The 22712-nt window shown below is 46.8% G+C and overlaps 1 protein-coding gene across 3 annotated transcripts in view; it reads left to right on the plus strand.

Moving 5' to 3' along the window:
• Positions 1 to 22712, plus strand: part of Stau1 (staufen double-stranded RNA binding protein 1) — a 39654-nt gene that overhangs the window by 13811 nt on the left and 3131 nt on the right. For 2 of the 3 annotated variants that reach the window (XM_038330001.2, XM_038330000.2), the window contains 10 exons: positions 9664 to 9802; positions 10742 to 10907; positions 13764 to 13862; positions 16702 to 16932; positions 18616 to 18759; positions 19449 to 19595; positions 20483 to 20558; positions 20724 to 21043; positions 21638 to 21760; positions 22592 to 22677. In XM_038330001.2, the coding sequence (XP_038185929.1) occupies positions 9723 to 9802; positions 10742 to 10907; positions 13764 to 13862; positions 16702 to 16932; positions 18616 to 18759; positions 19449 to 19595; positions 20483 to 20558; positions 20724 to 21043; positions 21638 to 21760; positions 22592 to 22677 (1472 nt within the window). In that variant the 5' untranslated portion in view covers positions 9664 to 9722. The remainder of the gene's footprint in view (positions 1 to 9663; positions 9803 to 10741; positions 10908 to 13763; positions 13863 to 16701; positions 16933 to 18615; positions 18760 to 19448; positions 19596 to 20482; positions 20559 to 20723; positions 21044 to 21637; positions 21761 to 22591; positions 22678 to 22712) is intronic. The other variant, XM_038330002.2, reaches the window with a different exon arrangement.

Genomic DNA, 22712 nt, shown 5'->3' on the forward strand with positions numbered 1-22712 from the left:
TTTTTTTGTTCCACTCCCAGAGTAAACATGTGGTGCAGTACAGCAGCACTGGGGACTGAGGGCGCGAGGTCGGTCAAGCTAGGCTCTGGGGCGCTTCTTTGGGGGTTTGCTTCCAGTAACTTACTTGTTCTGGTTTATCTGTGGGAGAGGCATGGTGGTAAAAGTCATCGTGTGGTTTTTCTGCCAGGGCATGGTTAGATAGTTGGTGTGTGCTGGAGGCTGCCTGGCTGCCTGTTTCCATAAAATCCTAGCACTTTCAGCTCCCTTCAAACTTCCTCTGCTTTGTGAGAAATGGTCATAAGTGTGTATGGAATTGTTCCTACTCTTATATTTTTATTTTATGTATATATGTCTTACTTGCATGTATATTTGTGTATGATGTGTATGCAGTGCCCATGGCAGTCCGAAGAATTGGAGTTATATGTGGTTGTGAGCCACCATGTGGGTGCTGGCCACAATCTGGAACTCTTAATCACTGAGCCAACTCTCCAAACCCCCCACTGTTTGTTTTATTTTGTTTTGGGAATAGGGTCTCCATAGGCTTGTTAGTCTAGAACTCATTGTGTATACCAGCTGGTCTCCAACTCAGAGATCCACCTGCCTGTGCTTCCTGAGTGCTGGGATTGAAAGTGTGAGCCACTATGCCTGACTTTTTATTTTTTATTTTCTAAATTATTTTATTGTATTTTGCCTATAGATTGATGTCTGTGCCAGCTATGTGAGCATGGTAGCTGTGGAGGCCAGAAGGGATGTTGGACTTCCTGGAGCTGGAGTTAGAGTGGATGTGAGCCTCCATGTGGGTGCTGGGAATAGAACCCGAGTCCTCAGCAAGAGCAGCCACTACTGAGCCCCTCTTCAGCCCACCCCAGCCCCTGTTTCCTGCAGCCTTGCCATTCTGCAGTCCATCACTCGCACCTGCAGTGGTCCTAGGGCAGCACAGGGTCTATTCAAGTCACTCCAGGATTGTGAGCCTCGAGGTTGGTGCAGTGATTTTCTGGCTTAGAATCTATAATTAGATGAACCTCCTAATAAAGAGAAAGAACCAGCAACAGTGAGAAACGCCTCCTGTAAGTCAAATGATGAGAGACAACAGTAGTTCCTAGTGACCAGCTAATGGTGTCACTACCCAGGTTGCTTTCAATTTCTCACAGGTTTGAGACAAGGAGGCCTTTCCATATCCTATAAATATTAAGCACTACACATCGCCGATTGTCTTTGCAGCGTGACCACACATTGCATGGGTATGGCAAATCATCTTAAATCACTGCAGGAAATGCAAACCAGGATGAAGTTGCATGAGAAAGAGCTGTAGACTTCTAACTGATCAGCATAGCTACATGTTGCGTGAACTGTTTTTGTAACTGAGGTAATGCCAGGATTGACTGGCATTTCAGCAATTACTTTTCTGCCTCTGTAATTTAGCTTTTTATTTTCTTTCCCTCGCTACTTTCATGCAGAGCTTTAGATTCCATCGCTCTGGCTTTAGCTGCATCGAAAGCTGTTAGTCTGCACGTTGTTCATTTTTCTGAGAGTGGCCTGTCTCATGGTGAAGTTTTTATTCAGACTGTATCTGCTGCTTGCTCTGGGAGCCAGACACCGAACAAGGACGGGTGTCTTCTTGCGGGCTTTCCTCCCCACACCTGCACTTAGACCAGCTCACAGCCCTGCAGCACGTCATCCAGCACAGCAAAGAAGGGCTCGGCCTCTCCTCATCTGGCTTCCTATCTGACAGGCAGCTTCCAGAGGTGGTGCTGAGGTGCTCCACTTTCCTTTTAGGAAGCAGAAGGAGGTATTGCTGTCTACTCTTCTGTGTCCAGATAGGGAACCCTAGTTGGATATGGGGTAGACAGACATGTAACTGCTCCAACCCAAACCTCCTCTGTTTCAGAGTCTTGGAAACTGGCAGAAAGACATGGTTTACTAAGCTAACGCTAGGACAGCTAGGGCTACACAGAAAAACCCTGTCTCAAAAGCAAGCCAAACAAACAAACACAGAAACACATTAATTGATTGATTAAATAATTCATTAATTAATTGAAGTACCATGACCAAAGCAACATGGAAAGGAAAGGGTTTATTTGGCTTACACTTTCATAGTTATTGTTTCCCACTGAAGGAGGTCAGGGCAGGAACTCCAAACATGACAGAAACCTAGAGGCAGGAGCTGATGCAGAGGCCATGGAAGGGTGCTACTTACTGGCTTGCTCAGCCTGCTTTCTTTTGGAAGCCAGGACTACCAGCCCAGGAATGGTACCACCTGCAATGTTTGGCCCCACTCCCCATCAATCACTAATTAAGAAAATGCCCCACAGGCCTGCCTACAGCCCAATCTTACGGAAACATTTTCTCAAGTGAGGATCCCTCTTCTCCTGTGTCATGACTCTAGCTTTTGTGGTGTGGGAGGTCCTTCTGTCTATGTGTTGCTTTTATTGGTTAGTGAATAAAGAACTGGCTTGGCCTATAGCGTGGGAGAAAGAAGGCGGAGTTAGAGACACCATGGAGCCGCCAGAGACAGATGTGCTGCAGCTTTGCTGGTAGGCCATAACCTTGTGATACACAGATTAATAGAAATGGGTTAAATTAATACATAAGAGTTAGCCAATAAGAAGCTAGAGCTAATGGGCCAAGCGGTGATTTAATTAATACAGTTTCTGTGTGATTATTTTGGGTCTGAGCAGCCGGATGGCCCTTTCCTCCAGCACTTTGTCAAGTTGTGTCAAGTGTTAACCAGGACACTTGATGAGGCTTTGTTCTCTCTTATCGTGTTGTTCCAGATTTGGCATCCAAAGCTTTTGTTCACCAAGTTGTCTTGTATGTAGGCCCTTAATTTTTATTTTGAATTAAAGTGAGTTTAAGTCAGGAAAATTGTAGGGTAGTTCAGAGCACGTAAGGAGGGCTGGTTAGAAACTAAAGAAAGAAACAGATTTCTTTTGAAAAGGGATGCATTTAAAGGTTTTCAGATCTGGTCACTAGGAAATGAAGAATAACTAAAGATGTCATGAGTTAGGAAATCTTGACACACTTGGAGGAAGAACGTACAGGTGGTTCCTTTTTCCTTAGTGTGATGAGATCATTGCACACGAGTGTGAGTGTGAGTGCTCCTACACCAGGGCACCCTAGCAAACTTTACAGCCCTGCCTGGCCGCTACCCTTCTGTGGACACCGTCTTTTCTCATTTTTTTAAAATAAATCTGTCCATTAAAAACATTGTTTTACTTTAATAAATCGTGTGTGCGCGTGTGTGGACACTTGTGTGAGTATGGAGGTCAAAGGACAATTTAAGACTCAGCTCATCTGGCTTATTGGCAAAGGTCTTTACTCTCTGAGCATATTTGCCTGACGTGTAAATCTGTTCTTTATTTTTTAATCTGTGCAGCCCTGGCTGTCCTGGAACTCACTCTATAGACCAGGCTGGCCTCAAATTCAGAACTTTACCTGCCTCTGCCTCCTGAGTGCTGCGATTAAAAGGCGTGCAAGTCTGTTAAGATACTGGCTCTTTCTGCTTAGCTGTTCCACAGCTTAACCTGCTACATCAGAATCCTTTAGCCCGCCTCACAGGATGACATTCCTGATTGTCACCTCACTTCTCTCCAGATGTGTTTGACTGTCCTAAAGGGAAAAGCACAGACTGTTGTACTCCCCTGGGATTTACTGCTTTTTCTTTTATTTGTTTATTTTTTGAGATAGGATCCCTTTATGTAGCTCTGACTGTCCAGGAAATATGTAGACCAGGTTGGCCTCAAACTCATTGAGATCCATGTGCCTCTATTTCCCAGGTGCTGGGATTGAAGGTCTGCTTCACCACACCCTTCCGCTATGTTTTGTTTCAGTGTGTTCTTTGCTTGCCTGGAGAAGTGCCTTACCATAAAGCCCAGGAGGGCTTGAACTCCGGGTAACCTAGCCTGTCCTTGAACTCAGAGCAGTTTTCATGAGTCAGCCTCCTGAATGTTGGGATTACAGTTGGGTTTTGTTTTGTTTGCTTGCTTGCTTTCTTTCCTTCCTTCCTTCCTTCCTTCCTTCCTTCCTTCCTTCCTTCCTTCCTTCCTTTTTTTTTTGAGATAGGGTCTCATTATGTAGTTTTGGCTACACTGGAACTCACTGGGCAGACCAGGCTGGTCACAAATTTACAAAGCTATGCTTGTCTTTGCCTCCCATTTGCCAGATTAAATGCCTACATCTCTATGCCTGGCTACAGGTGTAGTTTTAAAGAGCTAAATTATTTATTGTGTATCCTACATGTATACACCTATGCCATACCTTGCACGTGGAGGTTAGAGGACCGCTCTGTAGAGTCAGCTCTCTTCCTGCCTTCCAGGCTTCAAACTTAGCCGTCAGCCTCACTGAGCTATCTTGCCAGCCGTGTGTGTGCTCTTCCGTTTGCATGTGGTTCACTTTGTAAGACTCCCACCATGGTCATGGCGTTTTACTTAGATAACTGTCAAAAGTAGATCACAGTGGAGAACAGCAGGCATGACTGGGAGATAGAGATGCACCCTTAGCTGAGCTTTGGCATGGCAGCCTGCTCAGGGACCCTGCTGTGGGCTTACAGGCTGCTCCAGCAGCAGTGCTTTGTCAGGCTCCGGATTTGCCCATCCTAGGTGTGTGCTTTCTCTGTTGTTGTTAGTTCGCAGTGCTGGGTATGGAACCTACCACTTAATGTATGCTAGGTCAGGGCTGTTTCAATGAACGGTAGCCCTAGCCCTATGAAGACACAGTACTCACTCACTTTCCTAGGTTTCTCGGCTATAGGTGGTTCAGGAATGATTCTGGTTTTGTCTTCTCTAAGCATACATTCTCAGCATGCTTTGCAGTTTTCCATCCCTGGGAAACTAGAAGTCATACTGCTGCTAATGTCCATGAATTTGGTTACTTTTCAATTTATTTCAACATGGAAAATCCAAGGAGAAAAATGCAAATTTATCTTGTGAATGAGTCAGCTGTCAGCATGGTTTAGCCTGAAAATGATTGTCCAGCCTTCTCTGATGGCGTATACAGACAAAGTTGTCTGGTTCTGTACTACTGCACATGGGACTGTGGCTCAAAATACAAATTTTCAAACTGCTAAGAATAAGCTCACAGATTTTAGACAATTGCCTTTATTTTTATTTCTTTTGGATTTTCGAGGCATGGTTTCTTTGTGTAGCCCTGACTGTCCTGACCTAGACCAGGGTGGTTTTGAACTCCCCGATCTGCCTCTGCCTCCCAAATGTGCACCACTATGCCTGGCTCACTGAGAATTGCCTCCACTTTTTTTTTCTTCTTTTTTTGGTTTTTCGAGACAGGGTTTCTCCGTAGCTTTGGAGCCTCTCCTGGAACTAGCTCTTGTAGACCAGGCCGGCCTTGTACTCACAGAGATCCACCTGTGCCTGTCTCCCAAGTTGCCCAACCAATTGCCTCTACCCTTGCAAGGTAGATCAAGAAAATACATGCTCTCTTGGAGTATTTGGCTCTTTCTTTTCCTTCCAGATTTATTTATTTTATGTATGAGTTGCTCTATTTGTATGTACACCTTTATAACAGACAAGGTCATCCGGTCCCACTGTAGATGGTTGTGAGCCACCATGTGGTTGCTGGGAATTGAATTTAAATCTCTGGAAGAGCAGCCAGTGCTCTTAACCACTGAGCCATCTCTCTAGCCCAGAGTATTTGGCTCTAAGTCACATGAGATTGTGTAGGATTTGGAATAAACAATTCCCAAGTGCTATGATTGATTTGCCATAAATGTTCTAACCCTTGGGACCTCTTGTTGTCTGCAGCCTTCCTCAGGTCTTTCCTGCGTACTTCCCTTCTGGGGAAGGAGAGGAGGTGGGAAGTCGGTGAGGCTGCTCGTCAGCAGTCTGGGTGGGGCTGCTGGTGCACGGGACCTTTGTCTCTAGGGAGATTGGGCCTCCTCAGTTATCTTTTTCTTTTTTAACCTTGGAGAATAAAAGACTATCATGTGAGACAGTTGTTAGAGATTCCATACTTTATGTGTGTATGCGTGTACATGCAGGAGTTTATGTGTACCTTGTGGGGATCAGAGAGCAAACATGGGGTTAGAGACAGTTGTGAGCTGCCTGGTGTGAGTGCTCAGAACTGAGTCTAGGTCTTCTGCATGAGCAGCATGTGCTCTCAGTCTGAGCCAGCTCCCATCCCTTGCTTGAATTGTCACTGCCTTTAGTTCTTTCAGTCTGTCTGATATCTGATTAAAATTAGGAGCGAGAGCCGTTAAAAGCAGAGAGCTTAGTGGTTAAAAGAAGTCACTGTTCTTCCAGAGGACATGGGTTCAGTTCCCAGCACCATATGGCAGTTCTCAACTGTTTGTCACCCCAGTTAGGGGATACTACACATTCTTTGGTCTCCTCAGGCACTAGGCACACATGTGGTATACATACAGGCAAAACATCCATACACATAAAATAAAAATCAGTCTTTACAAACAAGCATAATTGTATTTGAAGGGTCTCTTTCTGTTGGTGCGTTACAATAATGTGAGATTGTCTCAAAACGAGAAGTGAAAAAATATCTATGTTGTTGGGCAGTCCTTTTAAACCACACCCACCAGAAGTGCCCAGGGTCCAGGTTGGCAGCCGTACGCTGCACAGTGGGCCACTCTCCTCGGCCCTGGAGGTAGTTTGTGCTTGTTCTCAGTACAGCTGCTGACACTTGGAGAGATGCTCAGGGGTGTTGATGGAACCAGCTTTTAAAACTAGGCACAACTGCTGCCACAGCTGGGGAAAGGAAGGGCTTTCTTAAAAGCACGGGAAGGGAGGAATCTGGCAGTCTGTCTGGGCTAAGAAAGTCTTCTTTCAAAAATGTGTCTTGAGGCTGCCCAGTATGTCCTGATGGCTTCCTTAGCGTCGGTCCTCCACTGTGAATGGCAGATTCCTCCTCGCCATCTCAGTCTGTGGTCCCTGACTGGGTGGTCTCAGAGGACTCATGCAGAGATGCTTCCCCATACAGTGTTTTAGGTTGAGGACAAGCATGGTGAGGTGCCTTTTCCCTGGGAAATGCTGTGTAGTTTGTTCTGAGCGCAGGTTTTTAGTAGAACCATGTCAGCGTAGTATGGCAGTGTTGCTTATCATAGTCCATCAGCAGTGTTGCTTCTGTATCTCCTGATGATTAATAAGGGTGAGAAGACCCTGCCTACATGCAACCTGCTGGATCATAGTGCTTCAAACAAGGGCCTGAAGCAAATTAGGAACCTAGGGATGTGTTTGGGAGGCACTTGCAGGAGGCTGTGGCTGGTGGGCTCTAGTTACAGTCCCCAGTCCTTGGTTATCAGGAGAAATTTCGAGCATCTCAGGTCAACCTTTTTGCCTTTGATTTCTCTGTGGTGGTCTTTATCTTCTCTCTCAGTCACAGCTGTTCAAAGTGATTGAGGGTTTCTCATTCTGTAGACCTTGAACTCATAGATCAGCCTGCCTCTCTGCCTTTTGAGTGCTGGGATATAAGGTGTGTTCCAACACTGCCCAGCAGTTGAGGGTGTTCTTAAAATGCAATTATGTCTGTCTGTCTGTCTGTCTGTCTGTCTGTCTGTCTGTCTGTCTGTCTCTCTCTCTCTCTCTCTCTCTCTCTCTCTCTCTCTCTCTCTCTCTGTCTCTCTCTCTCTGTCTCTCTGTCTCTCTCACACACACAGACACTGAATTCTGTTATGAGGAAGAACAGTAACTCATTTGACCTTGTGATTGTGCAAGCCCATTCATATTCTTAATGAATTTGATTCATAGTCTAAATTTAGTTGAGCCAGTTTTAATATAAAATCAAAATCATTCTTATTTTTCTGTACATAATATCTTAAAGGCATTTAAAGGTGAATTTTCTTTTCTTTCTTTCTTTCTTTTTTTTTTTTTTTTTTTTTGAGATAGGATTTCTCTTTGTAGCCCTGGCTGTCCTGTAACTCACTCTGTAGACCAGACAGGCTTTGAATTTAAGAGAATTGCCTGTCTCTGCCTCCTAAGTGCTGGGATTAAAGGCGTGTGCCACCACTACCCTGCTGCTGCTGCTGCTGCTGCTGCTGCTGCTGCTGCTGCTGCTGCTGCTGCTGCTGCTGCTGCTGCTGCTGCTGCTGCTGCTGCTTCTTCTTCTTCTTCTTCTTCTTCTTCTTCTTCTTCTTCTTCTTCTTCTTCTTCTTCTTCTTCTTCTTCTTCTTCTTCTTCTTCTTCTTCTTCTTCTTCTTCTTCTTCTTCTTCTATGTATATTGTTTTGCCTGAATATATGTCTGTTTAGTACTTGTGCACTTGGTGCTTTTGGAAGCCAGAAGAGGGTGTTAGATTTCTTGGAACTGGAGCTACAGATCTTTGTAAGCAACCAGGTGGTGCTGGGAATCAAATCTGTGTACTTGGGAAGAACAACCAATGCTCTTAACCACTACTCCATCTCTCCAGTTCCCGGCATTAATCAAGCTTGCTATTGCTAGTGTTGTTCTGTTTGTTGTGCTTGTTTGTTTGTTGTTAATTATTACGTATACACTGTTCTGCCTCTGTGTACACCTGCATGCCAGAAGAGGGCACCAGATCTCATTACAGATGGTTTTGAGCCACCATGTGGTTGCTTGGAATTGAACTCAGAACCTTTGGAAGAGCAGCTAGTGCTCTAAACCATTGAGCCATTGAGATAAGCAGCTCAGGCTGGTCTCATTTATAATCCTTCTGCCTTAGCCTCCCTAGTGCTGAGATTATAGGAAAGCAAGTGTTTGTACTTGTATGACAGTGCTGAGTGGAGGTAGTGGACAACTTGCCTGCATTGCTTATTGAGATCTTCAGGTTAGACAGTAAGCACCTTAACCTGCTGTGTCATCTCCAAGGACCAGAAGGGGTGTTTTCTCATTTTTAATTACTGATTTATGTGTGCAAGTGTTTACCTGCCTACCACTGTTGCCTGGTGCTTCCAGAGGCCAGCAGAGGGTGTTAGATCCTTGGGAGCTGGAGTTAGAGTTTCATCTTGTAGGTACAAAGAATTAAACCTGGAACCTCTGGAAGGGGCACCTAGTGCTTTTGATGGCTCAGCATCTGTCTAGCCCACCCTACTCTGTGTTGTTTACGATGGGGTGTGGAGTGACAGTAATCTCTTCAGGCTGTTTGAACGGTATGTGCAGATGTGTGTGCTATGCGTGGCGTTCAGAGGTAGCATCAGGTGATTTCTCATGTAGGAACCTATCCCTACAGCTCAGGCTCATGTTCTCAGCTAGGTTGGAAGCCTGCAATCCTCCTATTAGAGCTGGGGTTACAGGTGTGTGTGGGAGCCAGGTTCCTTATGTTGGTGCAGGGATCTAAACTGGCCTCATGATTAGACCGCAAGTGGTCTTCCTGCTGAACTCTGTCTCTAGCCCTAGTCTCTGTTTTCTCATGTGGATGATTTTGAGGTAAAATCTCTCTCTTGGTGTATATGAAAATGAACTAGGTTTCCTGTCATCTGGGACCGTAGTTCAGCCCTACTGTAATGTCAAGTCAGAGACATCTGGATGTTTCCTGGTTCTTATTTGTCTTCTCCAGACAATCTGCTTGCCTCGTCTTTCTCAGGTTTTACCTGTGGTTCTGTACACTGTAGATTGTTGGGTTTCCTGATGGATGTCCAGGGGTAGAGGACTCGGCTCTTTTCAGTACATTCTCTGAGTCTGATTTACAGGCATGCTCATCAGTGTCCAGGACCTGAAACTGTTCTTTGTATGATTTTGTGTTGCAGAAAGTATAGCTCCTACCACTGAGCTCAATGTACTTTGCGTGAAACTGGAAAGAAAACCAATGTATAAGCCTGTGGACCCCCACTCTCGGATGCAGTCCACCTACAGCTACGGAATGCGTGGAGGCGCCTATCCCCCCAGGTATGTGCTGGGGTGGAAATAGCTGGGATGTCTGTAAATTGTGACAGGAGTCATGATTTGGCCTGACTGAGGCTGTCACTGGGGTTAGGGTGTGCCATTGGTGCTGTCTTGGCAGATGGCCGGAGCAGGTTCCTCGGGAGCAGCTGCTCACACTCAACCGTCTGGCCACCCTTCTGAGCATGCAAGGCTTCCTGTCTACTGTTTGCTGACTATTGTACTTTGTCAGACACTAAGACTGATGAACACTGAGAAGTACTGAAACCTAGTGTGCTTCCAGAATGCCTGTAATCCCAGCACTCAAGAGGTGGAGAGGTGGAGGCCGAAAGATCACCTGCTGCATAGTAGCCTGGCCAGCCTGGGCTACATGAGATCCTGAAGTGTTGTTGCAAGCCTTTGTTGTAAGGAGTGAGATGTTAGTGAATAGATCAGTGATCAAAGTAGACGTTTTATTTTCCTCCCTTCCATTGATGAAGTGGGAAGTGGCAAAACCTCAAAAATACAGACTTTGAAGTTGAAGGAACCGACTCTTGAATTTGGTGTTACTGAAATTTCAGAAATGAGGGTCCTTTCTAAAAGGCTTCACCCTTAAAACCCCCAGATTCCTTGGGAGATGTGCGAGTGCACACTGAAGGCTCGAGAGCGTAAAGTGAGCTGAGTTTGTCTGAACGCACCCTGTCTATCCTGGCCCCTGTCAGTACAGCCGTGCACGGAGAGTCAGCCATGAGCTTGACGTCAGTGTGACTCGTCCCCTGCTTGTCTGTCCTCTGCAGCAGCTGCAGTTCAGTGTGAGCCTTGAGGCAGCCTCCACTGTGCTGAGCAGGAGGTATTTGTAGCTGCAAACACAAAGAAGAGACCACAGTACAGGAAATGTGGGATTTGCTGAAGAAGGCATGGGTGACTTACCAACTGGAGACTGAAACCCCCACCCTCTATTTGTAGGTACTTTTACCCATTTCCTGTTCCGCCGTTACTCTACCAAGTTGAGCTTTCCGTGGGAGGACAGCAGTTTAACGGGAAAGGAAAGACGAGACAAGCTGTGAAGCACGATGCTACCGCCAGAGCATTGAGGACTCTGCAGAACGAGCCTCTACCAGAGAGGCTGGAGGTGGGTGGACACAGGCCTGGGACAGCCAGCTGCTCCTGACACTGTCGGTAGTTATAGGCTGATAGCCATCGACATTCTGTGGCCTGCAGATGTCTCCTAAATATCTCCACAAGAAAGCTGAGCAGCCTTTCCTTTCTTTCTACTCTGGCCCAGCCCGAGTGACATGGGCATGACGGGAGTGTGCTGGGGAGGCTGGGGGCTTCCTCAGTGCTGACACCTGAGCTGTTGGAGCTGCTCTCTTTCTCTCTCCTTCCTTTCACTGTGTAGCTCTGGTTGGCCAGAACTGGCAATGTAGACCAGGCTGGCCTCAGACTCACAGAGCTCTGCCTGCCTCTGCCTTCTAGTGCTGAAATCAAAGCTGTGAAGCCAGCACACCCAGCTAGAACCCACTGATTTATGGTATTAAGTTAGAGAATTGCTGTCTTTCTAGCACACTGTCCCAGAACACGGTACAGGTTTTTGCTCACCCTGCAGCTTGGCAGGGTTATAGGTGTGGCAGCTTGTGCGCTCTGCTTAGTTTTGGCACAGGAAGCTCACCAGGACTTGGGAGGGCCTAGTGACAAAATGACTCCCTCTGGCAGCGACCTTAGTTCCTGTTTAGTTCCCTCTGCAGGGACTGTTTGCACTTCCTCACAGTTTGGTGACTGCTTCCTTGGGCTGGAGAGATGGCTCAGTGGTTAAGAGCACTGACAGCTTTTCCAGAGGACCTGGGTTCAGTTCCCAGCACCCACATGGTGACTGTCTGTAACTTCAGTTCCAGAAAATCCAACACTTTCACAGACATACGCAAAGGCAAAATACCAGTGCATATAAACTAAAAATAATTAAAAAAAAAAAAAGAGCATCTTTGAAGACAGGAAATGGAAACTGGTTCTTAAGGCTCATTCCCAGAAATCACAGCCTGGCTCCTGCCATGTTTTATAGGCTAGGCAGGCCTGGAGCCAGAGGAGGGAGACAAGGAGCCTTATGTTTTATGTTGTTTTTATTAAAGGTCACATTAGATAAACTCACAGCTTAATTCTTGTACATGTATAATCCAACTGTTTCTTGGGCATTCTCAGTGTGGAGAAGCCACTTCTGGAAGAGAGGAGTGTTTGTGAATTTGGGGCCTTTGTCTTATTCTCCTGTTGTGAAAGGTTGGTGCTGACCACACACTGAGCTACGCTGTCAGCCCTGCGCTGCAGCTTAAGACTTCCATGGTTAGGAAAGGAATCTGAATGTTTTGTTTTTCTTTTCTGTGACTGAAGAGTAATTCTTTTTTTTTTTTTTTTTTTTTTTTTTTTTTTTTTTTTTTCCTGGTTTATTTGAGACAGTGTTTCTCTCTGTAGCCTTGTCCTTTGTCAGCCTTGGAACTCACTAGACCAGGCTGGCCTCCAACTCAGAGCTCTGCCTGCCTTTGTCTCCCAAGTGCTGGGATTAAAGGCGTGTGCCACCTCTGCCTGGCAAGAAGAGTAATTCTTAAATTGTCAGTCAGTAGCTGCTTGAGCAGCTCCGTGCTAGTGAGAGTGTCTCAGAGAAGGGCGGGGCCTGGTTCCTTCACAGAAAGTTCAATTTCAAACTAAACCTTTTAGATGCTCAGCTTTCTAAGGCACTTGGTTGTAAAATGGGCTTTAAGAAGTGCACTATAAGAAGCAGGCGCAAGACCAGGGAGTGGTGTGCCCCTCTGTTCCCAGCTGATTAGGAGGTTGAGGCAGGAGTGTCCCTTGAGTCCAGCTTGAGCAATATGGCAAGCCCATAAGGAAAAGAAGGCCAGGGCCCTTCCTGTTGAGGAGTAAGTACCCATCCAGGCACTGGACACACGGTGCTGATGAGGCTGCAGTGAAAGAGCCCTTGCTAGGAAGGAAGCGAACGCATTGTTGAGGAGGAGGAGAAAGCACTGGTGTGGATCTGTAATAAACAGGTGTACTGCTGTGGAGTCTGCCTGGATGGTGTCTATGGGTTAGTGGTCAGTGCCCAGGAGCTTTGCTTCTCTTATCTTACGTGACCTTTACGGCTTGCTTGCTCTTTTGTGGGCGGGTCTGCTTGATGAACTGACCCACACAGCAAAGCCTGTTAGTAAGTTCAGCCAGGAGTTCCTGTTAGGGCTAATCCTGGAAACAGAAGTTGACAAATTTGGCAAAAGAAAGCTACGGTGCTAGGCTAGCAGCTCTGGCCAGGTCCAGATCTGCTGGTGCTGTGTTGAGCTAGCTGTCCAGAGTCTGCTAAACTCTGTAGAACCCATATTCCCAGCTAAAGAGGTGGCCTTGGGCCCCTCTGAACCCTCCTGCCAGGAATGAGGACTGGTGAACTTTGGTACCAAGGTGGACTCTACCCTGGTTGAGGAGACTTTATTGGTTTGTGCCTTGGCTGTTTGCCTGCTGCACTGTGTGAGCCAGCGCTATTGGGCATTCTGGTCCTCTGCATTATTTACAGACATGGTTTCCAAGGCCTCTATAGTATGCCTGTGCGCCATCACCAAGGGCTTTTCCTCCGACTGACTCTGGCTTGTGGACTTGGCCATTCTTACTCTCCCTAGAAGCACTGGTGCCTTCTATAGCACCACCAGGCCCATTGTACCCCAAGGCACTGCTGTGGCTTATTATAGTGGGTTTACTAGCTGAATTTGGACAGTATTTGATATGAAGCTGAAGGTTCAGTTCCATATGGCCTCCATCTCTGGTTCATTGCTAACTCTGTAAAGCTGAGGTTCAGTTACTATAGATGGATTAACTGAAAATTGAGTATTTTTTATTTTTTATTTATTTATTTTTTTTTGAGACTATAAAGTTCTGGCTATCTTAGAACTCAGCCTGTAAACCAGGCTGGCCTTGAACTCAGGGATACACCTGCCTCTGACTCCTGATTATTTTTCTGTAGATGAATGGAAGAGAATCAGAAGAGGAAAACCTCAATAAATCAGAAATAAGCCAAGTGTTTGAAATCGCACTGAAGCGGAATTTGCCTGTGAATTTTGAGGTAAGACATGCACAACATTGTCTTTACCAGATCCTGTTAGGATTCGTGATGGGGTCCACTTGCTCCTAAATCCTGGAGTAGTGCTTAGCTAAGGTGGCCCTTGATACTGATGGGCTAGACGGTCCCCTCAGAGCAGGGGTCACTGTCTTCCTGCCAGTGCCTGTGGTCTCTGCCCCGAGGAACATGAGCGCGCTATACTCGTCTTCACACTGCACACAGGCCCTGCCTCCCCTTGCTCTTTACCTCCCAGATCCGCCTCCCTAGGTGTAGACTCAGTGAGACTGCTGTGTGACACGTACCCAACAGTAATAGCCTGAAGGAGGATTGTTGGTTTTTTGTTTGTTTGTTTTTTTCCTTCCTTCGAGACAGGGTTTCTCTATAGCTTTGGTGGAGCTAGCTCTTGTAGACCAGGCTGGCCTTGAACTCACAGAGATCCACCTGCCTCTGCCTCTCAAGGGTTGGGATTAATTGCCTGGCATGAAGCTGTTATCTTGTAGAATATTTTAATTCTGCATTTATAATGTCCCCTCATTTTATTTCATAAAATGCATATCTTCTCCTGATGCATGCTTCCCATTCACCCTTCATCCCATAGCCAGGTCAGGGTAACTGTCCTATGATCTGGCAGGTGATGTCTACTTCCCACCATGGGGCAGAGGCAGGGTGATCTGTGCTTGCCTCCCAGACCAGCCTGTGTGAGGACTGTCCTTGTTCCCTGCTTCAGAAATCAGATACTCCTGTCTTACATGCTGTTTTCCCTTGGGGAGGCACTGTGTTGCTGGTAGGGTAGGAAGGAGACATGACACAGAATGACAGGGCTAGTTAGTTGCTGGGTGGAAGCTGTATCCCAGACTCTCCCTGAGTGTTCCCTGTAAGAAAAGGAAAACATGCCCTTTCTTAGGGTAGTATGGCACGAGAATGCAGCTTTAGAAACAGGAGAGAGTATGACCACTATGAAGGGGTCCGGCTCCCCGGATCCCTGCTCAGGATCACCCCTGAATTCCTGATAAGTTTGTCAGCCATTTTTACTGGTCACTGCCCTGCCTGAGTCTCAGAGCTTTTTGGTGCCTTTTATTGTGGTGGCATCTGGGGATTAGATTACCCCCTCTTCCACGTTCACAACTTGCTTTTAGAAATAGGTAGCATTCCAGAGACATGTCAAGCAGCCACCAAAGAGAAATCATCAGGGTGCCCCCTAGTGATGGTCTTGTAAGGTGTACTACTTTTTTCTTTTTCTCTTTCTTTCTTTCTTTCTTTCTTTCTTTCTTTCTTTCTTTCTTTCTTTCTTTCAGATTTTATTTATTATGTATACAACATTCTTCCTCTATGTAAGCCCGCACGCCAGAAGAGGGCGCCAGATCTCATTACAGATGGTTGTGAGCCACCATGTGGTTGCTGGGAATTGAACTCAGGAACTTTGGAAGAGCAGACAATGCTCTTAACCTCTGAGCCATCTCTCCAGCCCCTACTACTTTTTTCATGCTGTACTAAGATACTACAACCAAGGCAAAAAGAGTTTGTTTGGGCTTCTGCATCCAGAGCAGTAAGAGTCCATCCATCATGGCAGCAAGTGGGTAGACGGGGCTGAAAGAGCAGGTGCTAAGTCTATGTCTTCAGTGGCAAACATGAAACAGAGAGGTGGAATAGGACGAAGCTCTGTATTCCCAATGCTTATCCATGGTGATGTGCTACTTCCTCAGCACCTCCTTGACCTCTTCAGACAGTGCCACCATCTGGGTACCAAGTGTGTTCTAGTGCCTGTGGCTGTGGGGATATTTTCATGCAAATCAGTACATGAGGTAATGATGTGGAAACATTGTGGTTCATCTCTAGGTGGTGCTGGTTGAAATATTCCTGCTGAGTGACTGTCGGGTCAGAAGGGTCACAGCCGTATCTGTTGGTGGAGTGAGCAGGGCCTGCCTTTTCTGTTGCTTGTGGCAGATTGTCTGGCCCATACTGGATTCTCAGAAAGTATTGTTGAATAAATGAACACAATAGTTAATTTCCAGTCAGGTTCAGTGTGGGCTGTGAGGTCAGAGTAAGCCAACATATATTAATTTGATCTGAGTACGTGTGCACCTGTGGGCTCTTCTCCCATGAACAGCTGTTTCTTTGACGAACTTTGTTTCTTGGGCATTTCTTTCAACTGCTTTCACAACTGTCAGATTTGACAGGACAGCCTGAAGCAGGACAGGTGTGTGACCGGAAGGACGTTAAGCCCATGCCGTGATCGTACAGGAAACTGAGCTCTGCTGTCACCTCACACGCCCTCTTCCTGCACTCTCCACTGTTCTTGGGGTGTTTTTACTGTTCTGCCATGCAGCCCAGGGCCTTCTTTCAGTCTTGTCTTTGTGGTCACCTTTCATCTCTGACAATCCTCAGCCTCGTTCTTCATGCATGAGCTTGGTGTGTTGGAAGGCTAGTTGAGTGCTCTCGTTCTGAGGGACTAGATCAGGATGTGCATCTTTTCAAAGGTAGAGTCCTTCTCAGAGCACCGTGCACCACCACTGTCCACTGGTGCGTTGGGTCAGGGCTCTACAATGGATGTGGTCCTTGCAGAGAGTCTCTTTCTTTCCTTGGGATGTGGGACCTTTTGAGGACACCCTTGAGTCTGGGAATTAGTGAGCATTCCCAGTGTCATCTGTGGGGTTGTCACTGACAACCGTCTGAATTTCTAAGCCTCTGCTCTGCTGTCAATTAAACCTGTCCTTTCTCTCCTTTGATATTCTGCATGTGTTCACAGATGGTATCAGATCCTCCACATGCATTTCTTCGAAACAAGTGTGCCAAGCAGTGTGCCCTACCACCTTTAACAAGTGTCTGTCACGCTTTCACTCAGTCTTTCCCTCTGACACAGGTGGCCCGGGAGAGTGGCCCACCCCACATGAAGAACTTTGTGACCAGGGTTTCAGTCGGGGAGTTTGTAGGGGAAGGAGAGGGCAAAAGCAAGAAGATCTCCAAGAAGAATGCAGCAAGGGCCGTGCTGGAGCAGCTGAGGAGGCTGCCACCTCTGCCTTCTGTGGAGCGGGTGAAGCCCAGAATCAAGAAGAAAAGTCAGCCTGCATGCAAGGTGAGAGCCTGTATGGCAGGGCTGCAGTGTTGCAGTAGTTGGGGTAGAAGCTTGGCTGCTGTCCAGCATCACAGTTTGCAGTAGATGCTTCCCAGGCAGCACATGAGCTGCAGGTGGAGTAGAGATGGTTGAGAACAAGCACATCCAAGTGTCAGGTTCATATGGGGGTGGGCATCAAAGCTTATTGGTCTCTGTGGAATGGGTGGGGCAGTAGACCACCTGTGGATTCTTATCTTGAGCCACCTCTAATTCAGGGCTCAAAGTGGAATTGGCACACACTGGGCTGGGTCTTAGGGAGTAGAGCCCATAGAGACTGTTCTGAAAGAGTTTTGGATATTTGAATGAAACTTAATGGGTCTATAAAAAAACAATGACCGAGCCCATGTGGGTGGGGGGGAGACAACATTGACCAGCTGGGTAGTGGTGGTGCACACCTTTAATCCTAGCACTCAGGAGGCAGAGGCAGATGGATCTCTGAGTTCAGGGCCGGCCTGGTCTACAAAATGAGTTCTAGGACAGCCAGGACTGTTACACAGAGAAACCCTGTCTCACAAACAAACAAACGCAACGTTGAACATTGACCCAGGGGGCTGGAGCAGCAGTTAAATGGCTCAGTAGTTAAAAGCACTGGCTGCTCTAGCAGAGGATCCTATCCCGGTTCAGTGCCACCTGGTGACTCACAATTGTCTGTAACTACGATTCTAGGGGTTGTGACTCCTTCTCTCCGTGGACACCAGGCACACATGTGGTAATACATGCAAACCAAACATTCATACACATAAGATAAAAATAAATTTTTATTAAAAACAAAAAAATGTTGACCCCTGTTCAGCACTTAAAGGGACAGGACTTGGGTCATCCACTGCTCATTTTCTTACATCTTACCATGCCTCTGCCACTTTACCAGTTTTCACCTGTGGTGTCAAGTCATTTTAGTCACCTGACACATGCTTTGGGGAAGGAGCCTCCTTTCCCAGGCTTCAGCTGGCATGTGTTTAATTCATAATATTGTTTTGTTTTTGCAGTACTGGGGATTGAATGAGGGCCACAGGTTTGCTGGCCATGCCCTCTACCACTGAGCTGCATCTTCCAGTTAAGGGCTTACACAAGCTTTAGTGGTTTCTAGGTTTTAGTGACTGAGAAAGCTAGATTGTGGGCCCTGTGCCTATTCAGCCAAACACGGGTGATGGCCCTGACTCCATCTTCCCTTTCTGTCATTCTCGACCAAACACTGTGGTCCCACAGCCCTTTTTTACATGGCAAATTCCAGTAGGTGAATGTCCCCAGTCATGAGGACTCCTCTTCATCACGCAAGAAGTGGAAGAAGACACGTGCGAACATTGCATGTTGTGCCGGGTTGGGGCATGCAAAGGGATTCTGTCCTTGGGGGATCCTGGAAGTTTTCTGAGCAAATTTTGGGGGGAAAAATTCCTTTTCCATTTTCTGTGAAGACATGAGTGCTTTCCCCTCACAATGAAATGTTGAAGTCCATTTTCTATGACACAAAAATTGTTTTAGTATGACTATAAAGCACGTTCAGTTTTTAAAGGGTTTGATTCTGAGCCATTACACCAACACTGAGATTTTTGTCTCCTGTCAACTGTTGACTCTGGATGGCTGATTTCTTCCTGTGAAATAGAAACTATAACGTAGCACACTGTGTCTGCACTGTTTGCTCTTCAGCTACAGACAGCCCCGGATTATGGCCAGGGGATGAATCCTATTAGCAGACTGGCACAGATTCAGCAGGCCAAAAAGGAAAAGGAGCCGGAGTACGTGCTCCTTACAGAGCGAGGCCTTCCACGTCGCAGGGAGTTTGTGATGCAGGTGGGTTGGTGCAGCTGTGGACAGCCCTTCCCCAACCATATCAGTCCCCGATGGTCCATACTCTACCAGCACATACTGTCAGTCAGGCCATGTTGCAGTTCATTGGGCCTGGCAGTGCATGCATTTAATCTCAGTACTCTCCAGGCAGGTGGGTCTGAGTTTGAGGCTGGCCTGGTCTACACAGCAAGACCCTACCTCAAAAACCAAACCGAAACAAAGGCAAGAAAATGAGGATCCATATGGTAAGAGGAAGTTAGACTGGCAATTTGCCTTAAGTGATTGGTCTAGACTCTGCCTAGGCCAGGGAAGGAGTCCCTGTTAACCCTCTCAGTGTTCTGGCAGATTTTGATTTTTAGCAGCCAGATACCTGTGGTTGGAATAGCTTTAAAAGAGAATGCTGGAACTTGTCCAATAGCCAGCCCTCAGGAGAGTGGAGGAGGAGGCTTCACTGTGGTTAGATCTAGACACATACCTGTCTTTGTAAATATGCTTTTGGGATTGTGGCACACATTTCCATATAGTATTCTTTAGTATAGATTTTAAACATTTCTAACTTGATTGTGGCTATCACAGGTATAGTTTTAGAGTACACAAAACATGTAGCAAAGTCATTCTCGGGCTTTTGGCAGCAACCAACCAGTTCCTGTTGTGTCTTAGGTTTAGTCACAGGTCTTTGATGTTTTCCATAGGTAAAGGTTGGGAATCACACTGCAGAAGGAGCGGGTACCAATAAGAAGGTGGCCAAACGCAATGCTGCCGAGAACATGCTGGAGATCCTGGGGTTCAAAGTTCCCCAGGCGCAGCCTGCCAAGCCAGCACTCAAATCAGAAGAGAAGGTGACTGCTGGGACTCTCACTGCCAGGTGGCCTAGCTCCCTGCATGGGCAAGCCTGGGGCAAGGCTTCATCTTCCCTGCAGTAAGCAGCCTGCCCCCTGGGGTTCGTCCGTTGTTTGCAGGAGGGAAGGTTCCTGTCCAGTTCACCGTGTCCCACGCGTGGTTTGAAGTCTGTTTAGTGTCACTGTGGGGTGGATGTGCATTTCTGGAGGATGTCCTGCTCTCTCCTGATGGGTAGTTGGGATTGGAACGAACAAGTATGGCTGTCATTTGTGCTTCACGGGGGTCTGCATGATGTAGTCTTCTGCTCCTGTGGATCTGGCTTTGGCTTTTTTTGGGACTAGATAGCATGGTTAATAACAGGCCAGATCTATAGTTTGGCTCCAACCATTGTCTTGTTGGGGTTGACTAAAGTAGGACTGAGTCTCTTCTGAGCTCTGCCATTTCGTGACCAAGAAATAGCTCCCACTGTGCCTGTGAAGTCAGTACCTGGGACCCAGACATTCCATATGGAATTTGCATAGACCTGGATTTGGCCTTCAGAGTTCTCATTTGAAAATCCTGTAGAGTACATGTAAGCACCCTTGCCTTGTGTCTGACAGTTATGCACTAAATGCCTCTGTGTCCTTTGTGGAAGTACTGTTTCTGGATGTTAGTTCTGGGTATTGTAAGACATACACACTTAGCACCAGTATAGACCCTACTGGGCTGAGCACTTTCAAGCCAGCATTCTCTGGTCCTTGGCACAGAGTCAGCTCTTCATTCATGATCTGCTCCATGTGATTGCCATCATGGGCAGGCATGAGAGTTTGTGTGGTGGGGGACATGACAGACTATGCACACAGACCCCAGTGCTTGTCCATGCTCACTGTCATTTTTCTTTCTTAAGACCCCAGTAAAGAAACCAGGAGACGGAAGGAAAGTAACGTTTTTTGAACCTAGCCATGGGGATGAAAATGGAACTAGTAAGTGTAACCCTAACCCTCTTGGTCCAATGTGCTCTGGGTTTGCATGGTTCTTGTGTGACAGTGTGAAGCACCAGTAGGCACCACCTTCCTAGTACTGGGATGGTGGGAAAGGTGGCACTGTAACTTCTTGGGTGGCTGTGGTGACCTGTATGTCCCTTATAGGTAATAAGGAGGATGAGTTCAGGATGCCTTATCTTAGCCATCAGCAGCTGCCAGCTGGAATCCTCCCCATGGTGCCGGAGGTTGCCCAGGCTGTTGGGGTTAGTCAAGGACACCACACCAAAGATTTCACCAGGGCAGCTCCGAATCCTGCCAAGGCCACGGTAACTGCCATGATAGCTCGCGAGTTGTTGTACGGGGGCACCTCGCCCACAGCCGAGACCATTTTAAAGAGTAACATCTCTTCAGGCCACGTACCCCATGGACCTCGCACAAGACCCTCTGAGCAACTATACTACCTTTCCAGAGCCCAGGGATTCCAGGTGACCGTTTGTCTTTTTTATAGCATCTTTAAGTCAGGTTCTTTCTGCATAAGATCACTTTTGTAGTGTTTGCAAGATCCTGGGTTCTGTCCCCAGCACCACAGAAACCAGAAAAAGTGAGATCATATGCTTTGTCTAAAAGATTGGAAGTACAGCATGATTTTTTGCACAGAAGTAAAACAGGAATAGTTGTGGGGTATGACAAGGTAAAGGTGCATAATCAAACCTTGAGTTTTGGGGCTGGAGAAATGGCCTTAGAGGTTAAGAGCACTGGCTGCTCTTCCTAGAGGATCTGAGTTCAATTCCCAGCAACCACATGGTGGCTCACAACCATCTGTAATGAGATCCGGTGCCCTCTTCTGGAATGCCAGCAGAACAGTGTGTACATAATAAATAAATCTTTAAAAACAACAAGAACAAAAAAACCCCTTGAGTTTGATTGTTGGTGGGAAGAAAACCAACTCCAGCAAGTTGTCCTTTAGGTCTACAGGAAGAGAAGATATTTTTCCTTAGGAAGCAGCATCAGCATTTAAAACCTAAGTAGGCTCCTGAAGGACTCTGGGCTGTGTCCCACATGGTGCTCTTTCTCCTTAGGTTGAATACAAAGACTTCCCCAAGAACAACAAGAACGAATGTGTCTCTCTCATCAATTGCTCCTCGCAGCCGCCCCTCATCAGCCATGGCATTGGCAAGGATGTGGAGTCTTGTCATGACATGGTACGTTGGCCCCAGAGGTGCCTCAAAAAGCTGACTGGGGCTGGGCGGTAGTGGTGCACGCCTTTAATCCCAGCACTTGGGAGGCAGAGGTAGGCGGATCTCTGTGAGTTCGAGGCCAGCCTGGTCTACAAGAGCTAGTTCCAGGACAGGCTTTAAAAAAGCTACAGAGAAACCCTGTCTCGAAAAACAAAAAAAAAGAAAAACAAAAACAAAAACAAAAAAAAAAAAAAAAAAAAGCTGACTGGGCACCCGGCACGTTCCTTCTTTGGGCTGTTAGTGGTCTCAGGAAGAGAGACAAAGTTCTGTAATCTTACTCACTTCCGCCCCTGTTCTGGCAGCTGTAGAAAGCCCCCTTTTAGGGAGTCTGTTCAGATAAAGTTAAACCCTAAAAGAGAAGAGCCCCCACACGAGCTTTGTCACTTACTGGATGATAATGCTGCATGAAGCGGAACATGGGAGTCTTGTTGAGAGCATGGTAGGTTACTGTCAGGTGAAAAGCCAAAAGTAAATATGTGGTATAAGAGGAAAATGGCAGTTTGGTGCCTTATCTTAAAAATTCAAACATTTTATCTGGGCAGTGGTGAAGCATGCCTTTAATCCCAGCAGAGACAGGCAGATCTTTGTGAGTTCAAGGCCAGTCTGGTCTACAAAGTGAGTTCCAGGTCAGCCAGGGATACAGAGAAACCCTGTCTTGGTTGTTTGTGGTAGGGTACTTAGAACTTTTTTCTTCCCAATAAAATATGTAAGAAGTTGCTAGCAGTTTGTTGGCATCCCTTTCCATGTGAGTTTAGCCTGTGCTCTATGATTTGACTGTTCCTTCCCCTCTCTTAGGCTGCATTGAACATTTTAAAGTTGCTGTCTGAGCTGGACCAACAGAGCACAGAGATGCCGAGAACAGGAAATGGACCAGTGTCAGCGTGAGTGAGCATATGCAGAAATTGTTGCCACTGTT

The sequence above is a fragment of the Arvicola amphibius genome, chromosome 5 (genome assembly GCF_903992535.2).
Source record: "Arvicola amphibius chromosome 5, mArvAmp1.2, whole genome shotgun sequence".
NCBI classification, from domain to species: domain Eukaryota; kingdom Metazoa; phylum Chordata; class Mammalia; order Rodentia; family Cricetidae; genus Arvicola; species Arvicola amphibius.